The 23,505-nt window shown below is 41.3% G+C and overlaps 2 protein-coding genes across 5 annotated transcripts in view; one reads left to right on the top strand and one right to left on the bottom strand.

Annotated features, from left to right (window-relative positions):
- The first annotated feature begins 4,265 nt into the window (after positions 1-4,265).
- CCZ1 (CCZ1 vacuolar protein trafficking and biogenesis associated) lies at positions 4,266-16,550 on the top strand. Its single transcript, XM_021539752.3, has 15 exons — positions 4,266-4,460; positions 6,064-6,161; positions 6,284-6,377; positions 6,475-6,549; positions 7,570-7,617; positions 7,869-7,952; positions 9,879-10,054; positions 10,276-10,357; positions 10,512-10,573; positions 11,071-11,182; positions 11,773-11,806; positions 12,162-12,279; positions 13,796-13,954; positions 15,010-15,137; positions 16,210-16,550. Exons 1-15 carry the CDS (start codon positions 4,362-4,364, stop codon positions 16,263-16,265), a joined length of 1,425 nt encoding a protein of 474 aa, XP_021395427.1. The 5' UTR covers positions 4,266-4,361; the 3' UTR covers positions 16,266-16,550.
- The window catches only part of LOC110475518 (radial spoke head 10 homolog B), a 16,428-nt gene continuing 9,147 nt past the window's right edge, over positions 16,225-23,505 (bottom strand). For all 4 annotated transcript variants that reach the window (XM_077786875.1, XM_077786874.1, XM_031506133.2 and 1 more), the window contains 9 exons: positions 23,089-23,197; positions 22,925-23,004; positions 22,685-22,833; positions 21,803-21,907; positions 20,597-20,770; positions 19,350-19,401; positions 18,748-18,858; positions 17,468-17,663; positions 16,225-17,043 (listed from right to left, as the gene is read on the bottom strand). In XM_077786875.1, the coding sequence (XP_077643001.1) occupies positions 16,848-17,043; positions 17,468-17,663; positions 18,748-18,858; positions 19,350-19,401; positions 20,597-20,770; positions 21,803-21,907; positions 22,685-22,833; positions 22,925-23,004; positions 23,089-23,197 (1,172 nt within the window). In that variant the 3' untranslated portion in view covers positions 16,225-16,847. The remainder of the gene's footprint in view (positions 17,044-17,467; positions 17,664-18,747; positions 18,859-19,349; positions 19,402-20,596; positions 20,771-21,802; positions 21,908-22,684; positions 22,834-22,924; positions 23,005-23,088; positions 23,198-23,505) is intronic.

Raw genomic sequence — 23,505 nt, 5'->3', positions numbered from 1 at the left:
TTCATCTTCTCTTCCCAGCTTTTCTTCAGATTCAAGCTAGTAACATTAAACAAACAAAAACATTTCAATACCTCAGGTTATGCACGAAAGCAGTTTTTCAATAATTATTACTCAGTAACTTTGTTTTCTTAATCATAACCCAAGCAAGTGTGAAGTTACAGCCTTCCTTTATGAAATCTCTGGTCCTGCACAGCAAATGCCTCCATTATTAAACCATTACTCACCACGACACCCCCGGGGCTGCTCACATTCCCTGACATCACACTAAGAAGAAGTCTGGGGGATGTGAAGGCTGTCTCAGCAGGAGCCCAGCTCCAGCTGCACTGTTGGGTTTTCCCACACAGCTCCACGGGCCTGTTGCAGTGTTAACAAAGCGTGCAGACCAGGGATACACAGGCATTGTGCTTTTTGCTGGATCACAGCATTATTTTGTAATTTATTTGCTAAACTAATCCGAAACTGCTGAGTCTCTGCATTTGTTAACACATTTAGACCACATACTGCCAATGGAACAGCTATTTGAGCTGTCAGCTGTATTTATTTAAAGCTGTCAGCTCTAACACCCAGAGTGATTTATAGTACACCTTTTTGTGAAGTCTGCTACTACACAGCTGATGGAAGTGCTCAAAATAGTATCCAGAAATAGGCTCAACAAACCAAAACATATGTCTACACAGTACTATTTCTTACTTCAATGTATTTTTAAAAACAAATTGGAAAGCACTCATAAAGTTGTTAATTGTTTGTCCCTTGATGCAGGGGTTGTCCTGCAAATTCCCAATGTACTTATGCAGCAGTTTAATTTTACATAATCATGGGCTGGGAATCACATTTCAAACTCGGGGTGATCTGATGCCACTTTGCAAATGTCAAGGTGTGGTGTTACTGTACATACAATTAAGAAGATGGGATGAAATTGGAACCACAATTGAAGTTTCTTCATGCCCTGTTAATGTGCACATTAGAAATGTAATAATTTAATTGAATTTGTTATCACTTGCTCATTGTAGATTCTCACAAATACTTCCACCAAAAGCAATGTCAAGTTACAGATGAGGTTGCACTGAGCAGAATTATATGTTAGCAATCACTACACATACATTAATTCCCTTCCTGGGGAAAGCTGGACATGGAAACACCTTCCTCAGCAATCCCCCTTTACAGAGAGTACCCAGTGACCTGTTCTGTGCACCTCCACAATACATCCCTTGCAGCAGTGTTTGTATTGCAGCAGTAAACAGGCACCCCAAGCCACAGCCCAGGATGTCCATCTTGCTAAGCCCTGAAAAAACACACAGTTAAACATTTCAGCCAACACATGCAAAAATCTACAGTGACTGCTTTTTTTAAATTTCCTTGGTAAGAAATTATTTGATAATCAATACTACCAATTTTAAGAATTTCATTGTCTTGCTGAATAGTATAAGCAAATTAACTTTTCCTTTGGCCTGATCAACACCTCACCCCTGCCTGTGGAAAAGCACAAGCAAGGAGGGGAATTTTGTTCTTTTTGTTTGATATATTGAATCCTGAATGAATGTTCCCAGAAATTGTCTCAAGAGTGCTGCACCCTTCAAACGGACAGACCTCAGTAAAAGGGCCATTCTGCACACACTGCTGAATTTTAACTCAGAGCTGTAGGGTAGGAAACAAGAATTACTGAATATGGATATCTCATCCTGACACATTTGGCCTGATCCTTCCTCAGACCCTGCTCAGGGAAATGCTGGGGAGCTCAGCACAGCAGGGTCTTCCTTCATCCTGCCTTACTAGCAAGAGGAAGGAGTCACTTTCTGCTGTGACAGCTCTGAAAACAACACAGAATGATAATGCAGAGTCTCTCTGCAGCTTTGGAAACATTTCCTACAGCTGTTCTGAGCTGGACTGTCTGGAAATGCTGTGTCTGTGGAAATGCTCAGCCTGTCCAGACCACACAGAAGCTGCTCACTCTTGAGAGGTTTGGGTTAAATGACACCCGTGCAGGCAGGAAAGGTGACAGCCAAGGTGGTGACGATCTCTGCACCCAGGGGAAAGGAGCCTGCACACATCCCCATGAACTCACATACCCAAACTCCAAGCTGAGCCATGGCACAAGGCAGGAGGGAAGGGATGGAGCTGACTCCAGTGGATTGCTGCCATGGCACAAAGAAGAAGGAACGAGATGGAGCTGACTCCAGCAGCCCAGGGGGAAACAGTGGCCATCCCCCTCTGGCTTACACAGTTCACTTTTTTGAGTGCACACATTAAATATTAAATTCCTGCAGTCTTAGAGCATTTCTATTTTACACAGTGCTCCTACTGCACTGGGTTGGATTCTCAAGGAATGCACTAGCTGCTGAGGCTGAAGAAGACTACATAGAAGATGCTACTGGCAATGAAAATAAATATAAACTAAGAGTGATGATAGGAACTGAAATAATACCAGAAGGAAAAAAATTACAAACTCAAGAAAATCTGTGGTTTTTTAGATTTAACTTGGCACAACTTTAAGAGAGTTTACTATTACATTCTTCTAAATGACTTGGTGGAATAAGATATTCAATTTTATCTTTTATACCTTACCCAGGTGTTTATTTAAGCAATTATGTAACCTCAGTTTATTCAGATTCCTAAACTTCACACTCCTGTGGAGAAGAAAATGATACATTTCACCATGTAGCCATTTTTACTTCTAGCTTAACTCACACTGAATTTTATTATAACAGGAATTGAAAAGTAATAGAAAAGATTATTTTATTAGTTAAATTCCACTATCTTAAATGTGCCAGACAGAAAATGGAAAAATAATCACAATAGACTTATCTATTTACGGCAAAAGGATTACCTGAACTAAGTGACGTTGCATGCCAATTCCTTCAATTTACTCAAACTTGATTCATCCTTCAAATCTCGGATTCTACCTCTAAAAATAAAGCGCTTCTACTTTTTGCAGCTGCCGGGCAGCTCCGAACGAAGCAGAGGGGAATGAACCGCTCGTGGTTTTGCGCTTCGAGCAGGGGTGCGGTGGCCGGGGCCCCGCGGAACCCCCGGGCCCCGCGGCCGGACCTTTCTGCCCGCGGCAATCGGAGCGGCTGCCGGGCGCGGCTGTGCGGGACCCCGGCAGGAATCGCGGTCCTGACCGGGCACGGCTCGGGCTGAGGGAGCCCCGGGCACCGCTCCTGTCTGAGGGAGCCCCGGGCACGGCTCGGGCTGAGGGATCGCAGGGCACGGCCTCGGGCTGAGGGAACACCGGGCACGGCTCGGGCTGAGGGAGCCCCGGGCACGGCTCGGGCTGAGGGAGCCCCGGGCACGGCTCGGGCTGAGGGAACACCGGGCACGGCCTCGGGCTGAGGGAGCCCCGGGCACCGCTCCTGTCTGAGGGAACACCGGGCACGGCTCGGGCTGAGGGAGCGCAGGGCACGGCTCGGGCTGAGGGATCGCAGGGCACGGCCTCGGGCTGAGGGAGCGCAGGGCACGGCTCGGGCTGAGGGATCGCAGGGCACGGCCTCGGGCTGAGGGAGCCCCGGGCACGGCTCGGGCTGAGGGATCGCAGGGCACGGCCTCGGGCTGAGGGAGCCCCGGGCACGGCTCGGGCTGAGGGAGCCCCGGGCACGGCTCGGGCTGAGGGAACACCGGGCACGGCTCGGGCTGAGGGAGCCCCGGGCACCGCTCCTGTCTGAGGGAACACCGGGCACGGCTCGGGCTGAGGGAGCGCAGGGCACGGCTCGGGCTGAGGGAGCCCCGGGCACGGCTCGGGCTGAGGGAACACTGGGCACGGCTCGGGCTGAGGGAGCCCCGGGCACGGCTCGGGCTGAGGGAACACCGGGCACGGCCTCGGGCTGAGGGAGCCCCGGGCACGGCTCGGGCTGAGGGATCGCAGGGCACGGCCTCGGGCTGAGGGAGCCCCGGGCACGGCTCGGGCTGAGGGATCGCAGGGCACGGCTCGGGCTGAGGGAACACCGGGCACGGCTCGGGCTGAGGGAGCCCCGGGCACGGGTTCCAGCTGAGGGAACGCCGGACATAGATTCCAGCTGAAGGGAACGCCGGGCACGGGCTCCAGCTGAGGGAACGCCGGACATAGATTCCAGCTGAGGGAATGCCGGGCACGGCTCCTGTCTGAGGGAACGCCGGACATAGATTCCAGCTGAGGGAACGCCGGGCACGGGCTCCAGCTGAGGGAACGCCGGGCACGCGCTCCTCTCCCGCCGTTCCCGCGCCCGCCGTTGGGGGCGCTGCGGAGCGCCCGGGCCGGGAGCGCTTCCGGGGCGCGGAGGCGGAACCGCGGCGGGGCCGGGCCCGCTGGGAGCGCGGCGGGGCCGGTGCCGCGGCGGCCTCGGGCCGATCCCCGATGGTGTCTGGCGGCTGCCGGCCCCAGGCTCAGGATGGCGGCGGCGGGGGCGGCCGGCCAGGAGAAGCAGCTCGCTCCGACCCTTCTCAGTTTCTTCATCTACAACCCCAAGCTAGGGCCCAAAGAGGGAGAGGTACCGGGGGGATGTCGCGCCCGGGGATGCGGGGAAGGCGCGGCGGTCGCTCCGTGCCCGAGGCCGGGCCGCAGCTGTGCGGGCTCGGCGCTCTCCCTGCGGAGCGGCCCCGGACAAAGGCGGCCGCAGCCGCGGCTTTCCCGGCCCGCGGCCGCCGCATCCCTACCCGGCATTTGGGTACCCGCGGGGCCGGGGGCGACTGCCGCCCCCACTGGGGTCTGTCGCTGCTTCAGACCAAAAAGAAACAGTAATAGTAACCACAGGTTTTGTCAGCAGCCGGGCGAATGTTGTAGATGGGGAGCTGGACAGCCAGCAACTGTTTTACTGATGCTTTAACTTTGTCTAAAAATAACTTTCTCGACGTAGATACAATATGGTAGAAAGGTTACTGTTTAACTGAGTTAAAGTTATTGCTAGTGTTTATTTGCCATTGTGTCCGTTAGTAAGGAGGGTTAAGAAGCTCTAGTCACTAGCTTTAGGTAACAGCGTGTTGTGTGGTTCATGCTCAGCGTTAATCGTTTCTGAGCAGAGCGGTGTACTTACAAACTTAGCAGTGACCGGCTGGGGAGGCTGAGCGTGCCCCCAGCGCGCTGCTGGGGGCTCCGGGCCGGGCGAAGCTGCTGTTCCGCTGGAGGATGAGGTGCTGCTCCGAGGGACCCCAGCGCGCTGGGGACTGCGCCGGCAGAAACCTCGTGGAGCTGAGCGAAGCCCCGCGCGTGGGGTGCAATCATCTGGCTCAGCGTGGCGGGTCGGGGTGGACCGGTTGGGAGCAGCTCTGCAAAACAGGACCAGGGAGTCGGTGAACAACAGGTCCTGCGTGAATCAGCAGTGAGCTGTGGGAGGGAGGCTGGCTCAGCAGGTCCAGTCAAGCCAATGCTTTCCCTCTGTCCAGTGCATGTGAGGTTATGAGTGGGTGCTGTGTTCTTCCAGGGATTCCCAGAGTAGGAAAAATGCTGGCAAACTGAAACAGCCTAGTGGAGAACCCCTGAGTCAGTCAGGGGGTGCAGTCTGTGGTGTACCAGAGGAGCCTTTGACAACTGCATTTGTGCAGCCTGGAGGAGATTCAATGTGGAAAGGGGGCAGAGGGCAGTCACCTGCCTGAAGGGTGGCAGTAGATGATGGAGTTTGGTTCTTGAAGTGAAATAATGAGGATGGATGGAGGGAAATTCTGATGAGATAGAAAAAAAAAAATTCTTCATGGTGAAGTGATCTAACAGCACAGGGCTGGAAAGTTGGGGGATTCCCATCTCTGGAGGTATTGAACACATGACTGGACAAGGCCTGGAGCAATCTGAGCTGCCTTTGAAGCTTGTCATGCTTTGAGCTGGCTTTGAAGCTTGCCTTGTTTTGAACAGGCTCAGAAGTAACTGGGGCCTGTGATTTCAATAGCCTTCAATTTACAAAGTATATTGACATATCATGGGATGATTGACTCCTTAAGTGTGCTTAATATACTTTTTATCCGTTACTACAGAAGCCCATTTTGGTACAAAATAAAATTCTGTCTAGTTTATTAAGGGATTAAAAAACAAGCAAACCATGAACTCAATATTCTTTGATTTTATTAAAATGCATTTGCTTGGATTATTTTTTCAAATTCTAGGAAGAAAAGAAGATTCTCTTCTATCACCCAAATGAAGTAGAAAAGAATGAAAAAATTAGAAATGTGGGGCTGTGTGAAGCTATAGTACAGTTCACAAGGTAGGAAGTCTGATTGCATGGGTGATTGTTTTAGCACAAGCACTCTATTTTAAATATCTCAGTTATAGGTCTTCTTGTTGTGTGTATAAATATCTATATCTACTTATATATTTTCTTTCCAGGACCTTTAGCCCAACAAAACCTGCAAAATCCCTACATACACAGAAGAATAGACAGTTTTTCCATGAACCTGAAGAAAACTTCTGGATGGTCATGGTACTTATGCACGAGATATGCATATTCCTAAAACACCATCCTGCAATGTTCTCAATGCATTCTGCATTGTCTAATACCAGCCTGTTCCACTTCCTAGGTTGTACGAAATCCCATAATAGAAAAACACAAAGATGGAAAGCCAGTCTATGAATATCAGGAAGAAGAATTGCTGGTAATAATGAAATTTCCTTTTTTTTTTAAATGGGTTATGTTGTATTTTTGAGAGTACTTCTATCCAGAAATATCTTAGTTTAATTCTTCTTGAACTGCTGTCAAATTGATTGTATATGTATCTATACCTATCTTCATAAATGGAAAAAGGGCAAAATACTTTCCAGTAAAGTTTAAAGAGGAGCACAAGATAGAGAATTATTCAGAGAACAGTTCAAGATCATTCAATAAACACTGGTGAAATATACAGCTGTGTGAAACTTTTAACTTGGAGTAGGTGAATGTTTCTTAGGATCTGTTTGTTAAATTAAGTTCTTAAATTTATGAATTTTTATTAGGTGTCAGTATACATGTCACTACTTTCTTAAGACTGCTAGTAATATTTACTAATAATCTGGAAAACCAAAAAAGCTCATAACTATGATGGGATTTCTTGTCCAAGCTGCAGAATCATTATGTCTGTTCAATTGTATACAGGAAGGGTATTTGGAAGGGTGGAATAATAATTAAAAAGCTGTTTGGTTATCCTGACCCTGTTCATTACAATGTGCATTACTTTTGGCCCTCTCTGTGTCCTAAGAAAAGGATTGGAGTCCTAGGGACTCTATTTTGCCAGATAAAATAGTCTTTTTTTTTGATCTGTGTTAAGATCTCAGCCCCATAAAACCTGCTGTATTGTCCTACAACCTTCAGCCTTTGATTTGGATGAAGAGAGATGTCAGATGTTCATTTTCACTGGCCTCAGAGAAGGGCAGTGTTTGTAACTGGATCCTTGGCATGACTTTTGGTACTTTTGGTACTAAATGTGAGGGGGGAAGGGACTCCCTTTATTGAAATCATACTTTATAAATACAGAGACATTTCTAGATGCTGACTGAAAATGTCATTTAACTTTTCAGAGGTTGATTTCTCCAATTTGTGTCTTTGCTGGCTCTTTGAAAACACATGTTATGTGTAGCTCAGCCAGAATACTTGTAATTCTGTCTCTGTTCCTACTGATGTGCTGCTCTCTTTCCTGCAGGACAAGGTTTATAGTTCAGTCCTCCAGCAGTGCTACAGCATGTACAAGGTAGGGTTAACACTGGAGGCTCAAGGCCTTTTACAAGACAAGAGCATCAATTCTTGCCTCTGCTGCCATGTGTACCTGGATTCTGCAAATCTAAATGTTTTTTCAGTAAAGAAGGGATACATTTGGATTGATTTGGAATATGTTAAGGAATGGGAGTTGTGCTGTAATCTTTATTCATAACCAAGTTACAAGAAATTACTGTAAATGATTAACCAACTAACTGATTTTTTTTTTTCTCTTTAAACTGTTAGCTTTTCAATGGCACATTCCTGAGAGCCATGGAAGATGGGGGTGTGAAAGTGCTAAAGGAGAGACTAGAGAAATTCTTCCATCGGGTAAGACCTCATTTTTCAGTCACATACAGTGATTCTGCACTGGAAAGAAAACACAAAAAAAAAGAAAAAAAAAAGTGGCAGCAATGTGACTATAAAACACAGGCAGTGGAAAAGATGTAGAGTCAATACAAAGTATGTGGTTACTCATTTTGTCAAATACTTCCTACTTTTTCTGACAGTAGCTTCTTTAAGTGAAGTTGAACCACAAGTGTGGTTATGACTTGATGGAACATCTTAACTGTTGGATCTTTTTTCTGATGAAATTTTGTTCCTTCTTTCAAAGTTCTGCTTGAATGTTTGAGTTGGTTACTGTGACAAGTTTGTACAGACCTATTTGAGTGACTGTTGAAGATTGATTGAGGTTAGAAGGAATTTGGGGAGGTCATCCAGTTCAGCCTCCTCAAAGCAGGGTAACACTGAATTTAAACTCTCCTGCCCAGTGCTTTGGTGGTTGAGACCTGAAAATATCCAGGGGTGGAGATTCCACAACTGCATGCACAGGCTTAAAGTCCCTTTAATACTGTAAAATAGTGAATAGATGAATTTTTTTCTCTTCTCCCCGCTACTCCACCCCTCCCATGTAGAATTAGTAGTCAATCCTAAGAAGGCTTCAGGAAATATTGCATGCATTATAAGTAGTCTTCAGAATGTCATTTCATAGCTGATGTTTTTCACATAAAGTAACTGACTGAGTAGTCTCATCTGACAGAATTTTGAGTTCCTACATGAGAAGTTTCATCACACTTGAAAAGTGCCTGCCCCCATTTTTCTGGTTTGCAAGCAAGGAAACAGGACTGCTGTCAGCAGTTCATGCTTTTGTAGTATTGAGATCTCTGATAATGATGGAGTGTAGACATTGTGTAACAGTGTTTAAAATTTTGTTCTTTTAACAGATTTTTAGAATGGCACAATGTTGTGACAGTGTAAACTAAACTACAGCTTTGCTTGTGGATTTGGGGAGGGTCTTGCTTGTTTTTGTAAGACTAGTGCTAGACTCCAGAATAAACACCATTGGCACAAGGAGTACCATGATGAGCTGGTGTGTGCTACTGTCCAAAATAAATTAAAAGCAGACCTTTGTGAAAAAGAAAGTAATAAATTTTTACTGCTAAAACAGAGAGACTTGCAAGTTGTGACAGAGATCTAACACCCTGTTGATCTGTATTTCTTGAGGGCATTCAGTTATGTGAAGTGACTGTAGAGGGAGCCGTTGGATAAAGCATCTTCTACAGACCACCTGACAGTGCATTTGAAACCTCTTGCTAAAGGTTACAGTCTATCAAGAAAGTGAATAATGGAAATTATTTATTCCATTACACATTGAAAGCATCTGTTCCTATTTCTGCAACTGAATCTGAAATTAAATATCAGTAAGATAGGCTTTGCTTGCTTATACTCTCAAAACATCTTGAACTTTCCTTAAAAGCTGTTTTTATAATGATTAAATAAAAGCAAAGTGACATCTGGAATCACATTCATGCACTCACACATGGAATCACAGAATGGTTTGGGTTGGGAGGTACCCTTAAAGGTCATCTAGGCAACCCCCTGCTATAAGCAGACATCTTCAACTAGATCAGATTACTCAGAGCTTTGTCCAGCCTGGCTGTGAGTGTTACCAGGGATGGGGCAGCCACCACCTCTCTGGGCAAGCAGTGCCAGTGTGTGAGCATCCTCATTGTAAAAAACTACTTTCTCATATCTAACCTAAATTGAGCTCCTTCAGTCCAAAACCCTTGTCACTACAAACCTTTGTAAAAAGTCTGTCCCCACATGAACAAGTGTGTCAGACAAACAGTGCTGGAAGGACTTTTTTTTCTTTGTTTTTTAGTCCAGATTGTTGGGGATTAGACTCAAATCTGTCATTTAAATCTACACCTTGGCAGTTTTCTGAATTCTAAAAGCCAACTGTCATTGTTCTCTCAGTACTTGCAGACACTGCACTTACAGTCTTGTGATCTGCTGGATGTGTTTTGTGGAATCAGCTTCTTTCCACTCGATAAAATGACTTACTTGAAAATTCAGTCATTTATTAATAGGATGGAAGAAAGTCTGAACATAGTCAAGTACACTGCATTTCTCTACAATGACCAGCTTATCTGGTAGGTACTTCCGTAATTCTTTTGTGTGTCTTCAATTTCTAATCCTATGAGTGAGTGGTATGATAGAGAAGTTTTTAAGTTAGTGACGAATGAAAATGAGAAAATATGAGTCAGGCTGCCATTCAGCAAGAAAGGCATTGCTCTGAGCTAGTTAGAGGAAAATGTGTGATCTGAACTGCAGCACAAACATAATTTGTTTCTTTTTCCCCACAATGTTCTAGGAGTGGACTGGAGCAAGATGACATGAGAATTTTGTACAAATATCTCACGACATCTCTGTTTCCAAGGCACATGGAGCCTGAGGTAACTGGGTTGGGAGTTTTGAGGGGTAGGGTGGTTGGGTGTTTTTGGTCTTTTCTTCCTGTTTATCTGGTACTAAAGACTAAAATACCAAAGAGAATTCTCTCCTCTCTCTGTCTCTAAGCTGTTTTTTCCTATACGTTCTTTTTCCCTTCAGTTAGCAGGAAGAGATTCTCCAATACGTGCTGAAATGCCAGGAAATCTCCAACACTATGGAAGGTAGGTCTTGTTTTACTGACACCATCTACTGCTTCTTGCCCCAGGGCAAAACATTTGGGAGGAGTGTGTGTGTTTGAGTACATATTCCACACACAGTTTATTCCAGAGGGTCACACAATAGTTACTGCAATGTAAAACTTGACCCTTGGAAAAAAGAGAAAATGCTTCATTAACATTACTGCATATTTATTTTTCTGCTCATTGTTCTTAATGCATGGTATGACAAATTTGGGAATTGTTTCAGTAATTTCTTTTCTGTTAAGCACTCCAGACAATAGGTTTAATCTAGGATTTATCTATTTGTTCTTCCTCTGTACTCAGCATGTCAGTGAGGCATTCTCTACTTAAGCAAGTAGGTAACATTATTTTGCACAATTGTGGGTTTGGATATCCTTAATCATGAAAACTCCTAATTGCAAGTTTGGAGAACATCTGTTAAATTTAAGAAACTAAAATACAAGTATTCATCACATCTGACCTGTTGAATTATTTTCTAGGTTTCTTACTGGACCTTTAAATCTTAATGATCCAGACACAAAATGCCGTTTCCCCAAAATATTTGTTAACACTGATGACACTTACGAAGAGCTTCACTTAATTGTCTATAAGGTATTACCGTTTCCTCTGCAATTACTCCACAGAATAAGGAATCTCTATGCAATGAAGGTGTCAATGATGTGAAGTACTTAGGAATTATATAGAGAGGTGCATTAATAAGGCCAGGTTAAAGCAAAGAGACAGAAAACTGCCATTTCTAGCAACAAGCTTTAAAGCCTAAATTCTCTTCTCCTCTCTCCCGCACAAAACAATTATTTTGTTTTATTAAAACAAAATACTAGCCTTCAGCTGCTTTAAGTGATTCATGCCTTGCTTTATACAAGATTAATCAATAAAACAAAAAATAGTTTGTTCTTACATTAAATGGGAGTTTCTTGCAGATATCTTTGAATGAAGTGCATTACCAAGTTTTATCTTTCCCCTACAACTTAAACAGTTAATTGAATTTGAAATCATAAATGAATTTTAAAATCATAGCTAACCTGTGTTCTGCAGGAGTGCAAAAAGGTTATTGAAGTGTTACCTTTAAAAAAGATTTTTAAATCTCTTCTCACCTGTGTATGACCTCTCTGAAGTATTGTCATTTGAGTAAGTGAAAGTAATCTGTTGTAAATGGATTTTTTGCTTTTGTTTTGTTCCAGGCAATGAGTGCAGCTGTCTGCTTTATGATTGATGGTAAGTACCTATTAGCATAAATTATTTGCCATGACTTTTATATGTAAAATACTTCGACATGCAGCTTGTTTTACTCTTGAAAAATACTCACATTAATTTGTTATTTGAGTCCCTTTTTCATGAGTGCTTTTATCAGTCTTTTATCTTTGTTCCAGTGGTACAAGTAACTCCTTTTAAAGAATAAAATTACTAAATACTGCTTCAGTTAGCCATATTCAAAATCACCTCTGAGGTTTTAATTGTGGGAGACATTTGTCCTCGGACTCTTGCTGATGTTTAAAGCAAAAACTACAGGAACTGTACCTTCAGCTGTGGGAAGAGGATCTCACCTCTCCCTTTTCTCTGCCTGACACAGCTTCAATTCCACCCACACTGGAGTTTTGCAGAAAACTGGACAGCATTGTTGGGCCTCAGCTCACGGTGTTGGCATCAGACATATGTGAACAATACAACATCAACAAGAGAATATCAGGGTTTGTACCACACTTCTTTTCCTCATTAGCTGGTGAAAAGTTAGGTTAAATGAACTGCTTAAATAATGGCAACATGAACCCAAATTTTGAAAGTGTTAATGGTGTACTTAAAGCAATGCTTGTCTACTTTTCTGCATCTTAAGTGTTTATAAAGTTCACATTATTGCATATTTGGGTCTCCCTGAAGTAACAATAGCTGTTACTAATTTAGGAACAAATGTTTATTGTCTGGTTGAAATGGGAATTTTAGTGAGTAAGTTATTTGGTTGCAGTGGAAGCTTTACCATTGAGGACTTTTCCAGAATTACTGCTTCTTGAAGTGTTGCCATGTATAGTAGGTGAGAAAAAAGGTCTTTTATTTTTCTATTTTGCAGGACTAAGGTAATTACTTGAGGGGCAAAGAACAGTCAAAAGAAAAAGGATGCTAATGCTTTGGAAAATATCTTTCACTTGGAACTACAGCTTGACTTGCAATAAAATTGCATTTATTTTTTGATAGGTTTATTAGTTGGGGAAGCAAGAACAGTACCCCATATGGCAACATAAAAGGAATTCAACCAAAGAGAAGTGTGTGAGTGAACTCAGTCAGTGGTACCATCCCAAATCAGCAAAATCGCACAGGATAGAATAGGATGTGCTTGAAATTGTGCCAATCTACTAAATCTTTAAACTTGGGGTTTTTAAATGTCATCTGGGACTGGCTTTGGCAGCTTTAACTCTTTAAAAGTTTAATGCCACGGTGTCCTGAAAACATGATACAGTTCCTTGACACTAATGCATGTGGCTGACAGAGAGCAGGGATATCTGGTTGTTTGCTAAGGTGAGTGGTGTCATCACAGTATCTCCTGGTTCTAAATAATACATTGCCTCAAGTACCACTTTTTGGTCAGTCTGAATGTGTTGTGACTTCTACAAAAAATTACAGCTCTAGGTTTTTATATTAACTTCATAAAAGAGGAAATGGAGGAAGACTGCCAAGGCAGGAGATTGAAAATAGTCTCTTGCTTGGCCCACACAAATGATGTTGGGGGAAATCTAATTGCCTGGATCAAGAAAGAGTTTGTTCTCTTGTTTGTAACAAATAACAAAAACGTGAATAGAAGATGACTTATTGCTCAAATTAAAGGCCCAGGATCTATGCAAATCAGCTTCAACTGGCATAAGGGAGAGCAGCAGGAACAAAATGGGGCCAGGAAAAAACAGCTCATTAGAAAAATGCAAATTAATTACTACTCTGAAGTGGGACAAGGCCTTTAGACTCCCCTGTGTGTATTTACTGGCAGTCTGAGTGGCAGAAGGGGAAATAGTGGCTGGTTCTGCAGGCTCAGTTGTCTTGGTTTGCTTTTTTTTAAGTGTGTTAAAATGAATTTCAATCCCACAAGTCTCTTCAATGTGAAGATAAGTCCAGGCTGTGTAAGCTAGCTTTGCACTGGCTCGCTACCCTGTCTCTGGCAAGCCTGTGCTTAGAGAGCTTGTTGGTATTCACAAATTACTTTTTTTTTTTTAATCTTCCTAGGGCTGAGAAGGAACCTCAATTTAAGTTTATCTATTTCAATCACATGAACCTGGCAGAGAAAAGTACCATTCACATGAGGAAAACACCCAGCGTATCACTTGCATCTGTTCACCCTGACCTCATGAAGATTCTCGGTGACATCAACAGTGACTTCTCCAGGTAATGCTTAACTATTAAGTAGTCTGTAACTCCTACTGTCAAGCAGATTTTTTTTTCTTTGCAAAGGAGTGGCACTTTCCAGTCTCTTTGTTGATGGCTGGCTATTCATGTTTGGTATTTTGTGTTGGTTAGGAGTAGTCCATCTTAAAAAAAACAACTTCTACTGCCTTTTAAACAAAAAATTAAAAGAGGGCCAGGGCCTCTATCAAAGGAAATATCTCATCTATTGGAAGTTTCAGTGTAGTCATAGAAAGTGGGATTGGCAGCACGAGAGTCTGTCTAATCTGGGAAAGCAGTGTAGAAGGACAGGGACATTTGCTTCTGCCTGTGTCATACCTGCCCTGACACAGCTGGTGGCTTCTAGGGGTGAGACAATGGATGAAATGCAAACCTTGCAGTTACTGCAGCCCTGCTGATAGAGAAGATAAGTGGCTTCTTATCCATGGGTATCATGCTGCAAGGTGAGAGAGACCCTCTGTCACTATAAAAATTAAGAAAGAACATGACAATACTGAATGATTAGAATGCCCCTAATTTTAATTAGCAAAAATCTGTTTTCCCACTCTGCTTAAGGACAAGGTTTCCATTTTTCTATAAATGAAGAAAGTGTGTTTCATCATATTATGGAAGTACTGGGTTAGTTACAGCTTTATAGAAGATATCCAGTTGTTGAGCACAGTTTAGGTCTAGGTTTAACAGTTCTGTGAAAGCTTAGTATCACCACCCTATCTCCAGCTTTTTATTTGGTCCCTGTGTAGCAAAACCTCATTCTGTGAAGTGTGTCCTTACCCAAATGGAGGAGAGATGCTTTCTTCAGTGTTTTTACTGCAGTGTTTGGTTAATGAAAAAATTCCTGATTGACACATTTGGGAGTGTCCTAAGCAGACATTTCTCAAGCCTTCAACCTGGACTGTTAGATGGCCAAGTTAGAACTGGTGTTTTCTTTGATACTGCACAACCACAATTTCTGACATTGAGCTGTCCTAATGATTACAGTTAATGTTATTGAAGATGAACTTGCTGGCACCTTCTTTACTTTTTAAAACTTCTTTCAGAGTTGATGAAGATGAGGAAATTATTGTGAAGGCAATGAGTGATTACTGGGTAGTTGGCAAAAAGTCTGACCAGCGAGAACTATATGTTATTTTGAATCAAAAAAATGTAAATCTGATTGAAGTTAATGGTAAGGATTGTTTCTTATTACCTTTAAATACAGTTAATTCTAAAATGTCTGTCCCTAGAGAAGTAATACAACCCATCTAATGAGAAATCTAGAGAGGGACTGATCTTTGATGGAGCAGGATGCCTAAGGTTTTAGTCTGCCTACTACCAGCTGTGAAAGGACAGTATAAATATTCAGCAGGCATTCTTAATTATTAATCAGTAATTCTTCCTCCTTCAAATAATAGAGGACAGCACCATGAGCTTAGTTTAGGTGTAATTTAAAAAGTGTATTACAGATGAGAGATGAATATGTTTACATCTATTTATCAGTGATTAGGATTCGTTACTGACACATTGTGGCTGTCCTGTCAGTGATCCTCATCCATTACTCTCTTGTTTCTAACATGGTTTTGAGAATGATTTACTATGACTAAGAGTGAGAATTAACATTAAGATGCAATATGCTTTTATATTGCTATTTCTCTAAAAATCTGTTTGAATCTTGCAGCAATGCTAGGGCTCTCCATTTTAACAGGAGGCAATGTGCTCGCTTAGACAATGGGAAAGAATTCTTATCTTGCCAGGACCAAGGCCTAGCAACCTACATTTTAGAAAGAGGAATGAGCTGTGTAACTTTCTGTAAGTGTCTTTCAGCATCAAACCTACCATATAGAAACAGTGAGTGTTTCTGTGCCTGATAGACCTAGGAAGTTTATCAGTCTTCCAAATAACACAAAGCAAAAGTTTTGCAGATTTGATTTACTGCAACAGAATATCCTAATTCCTCCTTTCTCTGAAAAAGGGGTTATAATATACTTCCCTTAATTATGTGTTAAGCTGAGTCTGCTGCTATTACAGTGTTTGATGAGAGGCCCATCATTTACACTTAAACCACTTTCAGACAGCGGGAGACACTAGACTACACTTTCTCCTATTGAAGAGAGAGTAACATTAAGTGTATTTTTACATTAGAAACTCTTAGGGATTTTTCTGTTTGAATTCAATTATTTTCTCCATGACAATCCCCAAGGTTTTTCTTGAGGAGATATCTGTAAAATTCAATACTGATTTTTTTTTTTTTTTTTAAACAGAAGAAGTGAAGAAACTTTGTGCAACACAGTTTAATAATATATTCTTCTTGGATTGATCTGCAAAGGGCTGATTTATTGAAGATGTCAATGTCAGGCACTTGTTCAACATGAGAAGTTATTAGTCATATTATTGACTGGAATAATGACAATAGTAAAGCAATACTTGCTTTGTAAGAATCAAAATTTCTACTAAAATCTGTAAACTCTGACCATAAAATTTTTAAATTTTAAAAATGTTTATGTGCAAACTAATTAAAAACCAGTCTGAATTCATCTGTACCATTCCATTCTGATATGTTATGTGAATATTTTGCTGAAAAATAAAACTAATAATTGTTACACTTTAGAAGCATCTGTGTTCATTGGCATTGTGTAACTTCCTGCTGATTTACCCAAAATCCTGGTTTAAAAAACTGCTTCCTCTGAAACCATCAATTCTTGTGCATATAATTTAGCCATTCTTACAGCTTCCTACAAGTGTGGATTTTCTGGAATTGTTTTGGTTTGGGGTGGGTTTTTTTTATTTGAAGAGTGCTTGCTTGAAGCTTCAGCAGTTACCAGCAAAGGATTTATTTTTTTTCTTTTTGTCAGCAGTTGCCTGGGTACCTGTGGGTGCTGCCTTCTCTGCCTCTTCCTCCTCAGGCTCTGCTGCCTTGTGAGCCTCTTTTCTTTTGTGAGGGTTCTCTCCTGGGGGCCTCTTTTTTCAGCTGGAGACTTCTCCTGGGGAGGAGTGTCTTGCAAGATGACGAGGATCCTTTCCTGGGCTGGACACTCCCATGTATCACAGCTGCTTCTTGCCTTTTTGCCTCTTCTACTTCTTTTTCAGCAATAAGTCTGCATGAACAAAATTTGAATTTAAGGTACTCTAAGAGAAGGAAGACAGGTTTCCACTGGCTCAGCAACTCCAGCTCTAGTCATAGTATGAGCAGCATAAACTGCCACAGTGTAAAGAAGCAGAAAGTATTTAATTACCCCCTCAAGTCCAATATGTCTTAACTTCCTTTCCACAGAGCAGGAACCAAGTGCCAGGAAACACCAGAGCTAAGTTTGTAACCTGAAAACAGCCTGTATTTGTTACTCCAGCCAGTAGCAGAAAGCACATGAGTTATAGTCTGTATGTTACTAATGAAACTTGTGTGAGTTTGTTTTCCAGGTACAGTATGCTATATTACTTTCTTAAGCACACTTCTTATTTTCAATTATTTTGGTAGTAGAAGATAAAGGATAACAGTACTGCCAGACAAGATTTAACGCTCACCTTTCCAGCTCTTCAGCCTGGATCTTTCTCAGATCAGCTAATTCAGCATCCTGCTTTTTTTTTTCTTTTCTTTTATTTCTCAGCACTATTTCATGTTCAAACGCAGGGAAGAACTTAGTTGTGAAGAAGGATTCCACCTGACACATCCAGAAACTAAATAGCTCCTTTTGTTCGTCTTTATCTTCTTTTGCTTCATCTGCAAGATGTAAATTAAACGTGTTTATTTAGCAGGGCACTTCTATTTCAAATGTGTTTTGGACTACAATATTTCAGCTCTGATACTCTGCAAAGGGAAGGTCTGGCTTCTGCACAGTACAGAGGATGAAAGGTGTGAGACACTTTGAACTGAGAGGGGGTGGCCCTTTTGTGAGGCTTCAGTGACTTGGCTTTAGGAATGGCACAAAAAGACAATGAGCTCTTCCCTTTAATCCTGTGGTAAGAGTCTTCTGCAGTAACCTGATGACAGTTCAGTGTTTGTGACTCCTGTGCATGAGGTAAGGGATGAACAAACATGACCACTGAAAGGACAGAGGTGTGTGCCAGTGTCCCTTGTCATGTCAGGAAACAGGCCAGGCCCAGGTGATGGGCCCTGAACGGTTTTTCAGACGTGTAATGTTTCACCCATCAGATTTCAGCAAAAGAGCTGATGACTACACCAAGATCCTTGTCTACCTCTGCTCTTGGATTTGAGTTCTGTAGCAGCAGAAAACATTTAACAAACACAAAGACCAACCCAGATGAGATCTGCTAATCAGCTGGAAGGAAGATGGTACAGAAAACTACGACCCTCAACATACCAAAGTGCTCTTATGAACATCTCTTCTGCCTGAATGTTGGCCTGTCCTAAGATAAGGCATCTTATCCCAGCTAGTGTAGCACACCACTAATAATAATTCTTATTCTAAGTAGAAGCAGCAGGACATGGCAGTAATACATTTTATTTGTCCAAGACACTCCACGGACAGGCTTGCAGTTTGAGCTTCTCACAGAGTAAATACAAATTACAGCTTATAGATGCCCTACAAATTAAACGCAGCATTTTAAAATTTGGAAAACTATGTAAGTTGGTACTTAAATTTCTCATTTAATTATGAAGCTTTATTTTCTTTTAAAAAATATTTTAAATTTAAAAATAAAATCTTCCTCCAGAATTAATGCTCATTTACTGCCCTCTTGTGACAAGCTGAAATCTGTCAATACAAATAAAACTTCACAATTCAAGAACTACAAAATATTTGTGTGTATGTGTTAAGTCCTAAAACAGTAGGATTGTTTTTTACCTATCAATTCCTTTTCTGGACAAGAATCTTGTTCTTCTTTTACATCCTTGTTTGGCAATGACACGTCATCTTTGCTTTCTCCAGGAGTCATGGAAAATGAGAGAACAGTTTCTGATATTGCAAAGAAAGAAAATTAAAATTACTCAGCCTTTAATCCTGTGCATGAAATTCCAAGTTTGATCTTCAGCACAAACAAATATAGATTGTCATCTGCCCTGAAAGTTAGATCTGTGGTTAAAGTACTTCTGAAATGATGAAAAATTTGTTTCTAATGAAGGCACAAGGCAGAGTTCAAGCTCCTGTTTCCATGCCCACATGAGTGGAACAGAACAGGAAGAATTAAGGTTTTAAAAGCCTTTAAAGTTATTTTAAAGGAAAAAGTGATAGCTTCTAATTAAAAGCAGAAAAAATTCAGAGATTCCAACTTGTCCAGCCATCTGTGTACAGCAGGTATGGAAAGCTAAACATAAACTTTGTCATAATTGCCAAACTGAATGGAGCTGCCCTCTGTAACTGCAATACATCAACTGTTTCCATGACCATCTCCTGTTTAAAGTTGGAGAAAAAGTGAATCTCCTCAAGCCATTTTATACAGTACTCACCCAGTAGAGAAGGTTGATGAGCAGGCTTTGTGTCTTCACAAGGGCTTGGCGGCTGGCAAGAAGTTTTAAATTCAGTTACTAAATGTCTGGGCCTGTGTTCAAATCACAAAGTGAAATTCCAAGTCCCTTTGAGTCATGCAAATTCCCATTTCCAAAGCATTCTGCCAGCCAAATGCATTCTGAAATCATGCCTATCTCAAAATATTTATATGGCAGGAATGTTTCACCTTTTCAAGTATTACCAGGAAACACTTTACCTTCAATACCAGCCAGGCAAGTAGGATTATCCTATTTCAGAGCTAGGCTAAGACAGCACTACAGAAAATGAAAGCTCCTACTCATTGACCTGTTCCTCTGTTCTTACATGTTGCTCTACATATTGTTCATTTATTGTTCATCTGCTCCTGAGTGTAGAGATCAGCTGCCTCAGAAGTGTCATCAGTTATGTCTGTACCAATTATACTTCTGCTGCACTAATGAAATGTAACACAAGAAAAATTTTGGCCTCAGTACATTTAAATAAAGATTTTTTTTCCTTCTTTTTTTTTTTTTTTTTTACTATTTTAACTGGACCACTTCATTGTGCAACTGTGTCACTGATTGCAGTGATGTGGGAACAACTGGCCAAAGAATGGGAAATGGCGATATACGGTGTCACTACTGGCTCACAGAGGCTGTGAAATTATGTTTGTGACTACTCCTTAAATTAATAAAAATGCTTTAATCTTGTGCAGAATTCCAAATAATAACAATTCTAATTTATGTCGTCAACTACTCTGTATACACAAATTGCACCAGTGTCACAGGCAGCATTTCTCAACCCACAAAATCCTTATTCAGAAGTTTAGCAAAAAGAAAAAGAGGACAGCTCAACTGCTGGCAAACAGCAAGGCTTGCTACATATAACAGCTGCAATGCCATTTTTACAGGGCAATTTCAGACATCCAGCTTAATGCAGAAGAGAAATATCTTTCACCAGCCAACCAATCTGTCAGTTCCCCTTGAGAAGTACTCTATGTGTATTTACAGTTATCTAGGAAAACGTGCCAATATGTTAAAACTGTCTACACTGATGTTACAATTTAAGGTACCAACAAACAGAAAAAGCAGAAGGACCCAATCAAGTATTTGTTTATGCAAAAAGGGGAAATTGGTTTCCATGGTCAGGAAACAGACCATTTTCAGGGCCTGACTTCACTCTCTCAGTGGACACATAATAACATTGAACAGGTCTGCATCAACTTTACCTGAGGTGGAAAATGTTCCGTGACAGATGCAGCTGAGGTTTTCTTGGAGAACTCCTTGATTTCAAAGCTACTTCTTTTCTGATTATCTTGAGCTTCTTTCTTCAGGATCATATCCTCAGTAACATGCACCAATGCACATTCAAGAAGAGCTTCAAAAAATTCCAGAAAAACCATCTAGAGTAAAACAAAGGCAGTGGTAAATTAGTTCATTTTCATAAAATCTCTTCATTAACAGGCCTATGTACCTGAGCAAGCAAAGAATTCAGAAGTGGTAGCAAAGTCCCTCTGGCCTCATTTGTCTAGTTAAACATTCCTTCTGAAGAAAAACTGAAAATAGCCAAAGCTCAAAAAAATCAGGAGAGGATATGATGCATTACACTTTATACAAGTCATACTCAGTTAAAACACTGCACTGATTTTTGTTGTATCTGGAGCTATGAGAAATTTCTCTAACAAGTAACTCACAACTACAGCTATTACCTAAAACATCATATTTTAATTGCATGGGATGCTGCTAGAAACCTCAAGAGTGGGGTTATAATGGATTCCTTAGTTAGACTTCCACTGTGTGTTCAGTTTATCAGATCCTGATTAAAACAAATTCAGTTGTCATTTACAAGAGGCCGCTGCTAAGTAAGAGTTAATTTTTTAAGGGTGAAAAACCTCTATACTAGGCCAGTTCTCAGGTAGCACAAGAGTCTTCTACAGTCACTACTTGACCTCACTGAGGTGGCAGCACCTCACATGTCACTAATCAGGTTTCTTGCATCACTAGATTTTCAGGATCAGTGGGTTCACATCTTAATTAACAATCCACCTTAACAGCCTCAGCAGCTGGAAGAGCAGTGATCAATCCCTCTGTGATTACTGCATATCCATATTTTCAGGCAGCTCCCCACAGACAGAACTCCACTGGAAATGGGATTTCCCTGCAGGGATTACGGCACTCCTAAGGACCTCTCTGAATGGTCAAGTATGCTGAGACTGTGCTAAGACAAGGTAATTAAGAAAAACATAGAAGTACATGAACTAAACTAAAAGATATAAGCAGAACAAAGGAAGACAAAAATAGAGGCTCAAGTTTTACTCTATTTTTAAAAAAATAAATTAATTCTTTTTTCACCTGTTCCAACAGGAACAACAGTTCTCAAAAGCAATTTTAACTGTTCCTGTAGCAACGGACTAGGTTTTATTTTCCATACACACCTCCAGCTCCAGGTTGACAGCATAGATGCCAGGTAGGCAGGCAACTTTGACAAGTATTCCCAGAACTCTTGGAGCAGTTAATTGTTCATTGAGAAGTTTAAGATCCTGGGTAAGAATAAATATCACATGTTAACAGCACTTAAGGTGTTCCCCACATGGACCTAATCTACCTCCCTTTCAAGCCTTTGCCAAAATTTCTAGTGGTTTCAAATGATACTTCCACATATATCATTAACAGAAGAAATTCTAGTCATATTGAAGCCAATGGGCATTTTCCCTAGACTGCAAAAGCAGTGTTACAAAAAAACCTGAGAAAGCTCATAAACAAAAATATAAAAATTAAAATTTTGCTATCCGATCTTTTCTTCATGAAAATTGCTCTGAAGTCAAGCACCCAAACCCTAGGCATATCAGGGGGAATTGTCCTCTACCTTGATACTAATCTTGATCTGTCCCCAAATTACTGAGTTTTAGTAAAGAATCTCATGCTTTTCTTGTAGTAAATATATTATTGAAATGGTTTACAGTGTTATTTCAATACCTGTCAGTCTTTAACAATACAACATGTTCATATATACAGTTTCTAGATAGGGCAGAGGGAGACACAGTGGGGACCACCAAAAATATTTATATTCCCTTAAACAATTTGTCTAGGATTTGATAAGAGTAAAAAATTAGGATTCAGATCCTGAAAAATGCATAAATAACAGTAGATAATAGAACAACTGTTCCTTTACTGCTCCTTGGACAATTTGCACAAATAACCTCACTCCCATGTTTTCAACTGTGCAGAAGCCACAGGGACTATTTTAAAAGGCTCAAATAAACTGAACAAAGAAAGCACATCTAATCACACACACACAAAAAAAATTAGATTATTACATCCAACATCCAGAGGAACTGCCTCAGCTTCAGTGTGGGTTCAAATGGAGATCTGGGACATGGTCTACAAAAATCTCCATATATTTCCCAGCATTTCTCATGGTAGCTCATGGCAAAAGATGTGAATTCTTCATCAGAATATAAGATACCTTTCAAAATGAATTGGGAAAAAATAACATTAACAATAAAACTGCAATGCATGTGATACTAACTGATGAATTCTGCAATAGAATTGCTTACCTTGGACATGACAGGCAGAGGGAAGAACATTCCTGGACATCATTTCTAAGAAACACTTCTGCAGATGAGGAACTTTGTCTCTACAGTTGAAACAAGAACACTCTTGTCTGGGAAGATTCAAATTGATTACACTGAAATAAATTTCACTAAAAGACAAAACTTACTTGTACTCTTCATGATAGATATGAAATGCCAGGTGAACAAGGTAGGATACAAATGTTCTGAACAGTAATAAATCACTTGGATCATGTATCTGCTTCAGTGGTTTATGACCTGAAAAATAAAAAAAACAAACAAATTTCTACTGTTCTCATGTATATTGAAATGCTTATAGGCATAATGATTTGTCAGCCTTTCTTATCCTCTCCATCTGCACCTATCGCAGTGTAACAACACTCCTGGAAGACTCACACCAGACAATGCAGCACTTCAAACAAATCTCAAGGGAGAACTGTCCACCTGTAGCTGGATCTTGGACAATTCTCTTTCTAGAAATGCAGCCACTCAGCATATATAGAAATAAAAGGAGATTCAAAGTTGGAGTTAAACTCTTCACATACTGAGGACAATGCAGGTCTAAA

The sequence above is a fragment of the Lonchura striata genome, chromosome 16 (genome assembly GCF_046129695.1).
Source record: "Lonchura striata isolate bLonStr1 chromosome 16, bLonStr1.mat, whole genome shotgun sequence".
Taxonomy (NCBI): Eukaryota; Metazoa; Chordata; class Aves; order Passeriformes; family Estrildidae; genus Lonchura; species Lonchura striata.
Note: the sequence above shows the minus strand (reverse complement) of the source record. Positions and strands in the feature narration are given on the sequence as shown.

What these genes read in the sequence shown, in the direction of transcription:
- CCZ1 (XM_021539752.3), top strand. Translation starts at nt 4,362, where the DNA reads ATGGCGGCGGCGGGGGCGGCCGGCCAGGAGAAGCAGCTCGCTCCGACC. An exon ending in ATCAGGAAGAAGAATTGCTG is followed by an intron (nt 6,550 to 7,569) that starts GTAATAATGAAA and finishes TCTTTCCTGCAG; the next exon opens with GACAAGGTTTATAGTTCAGT. An exon ending in ATCAACAGTGACTTCTCCAG is followed by an intron (nt 13,955 to 15,009) that starts GTAATGCTTAAC and finishes AACTTCTTTCAG; the next exon opens with AGTTGATGAAGATGAGGAAA.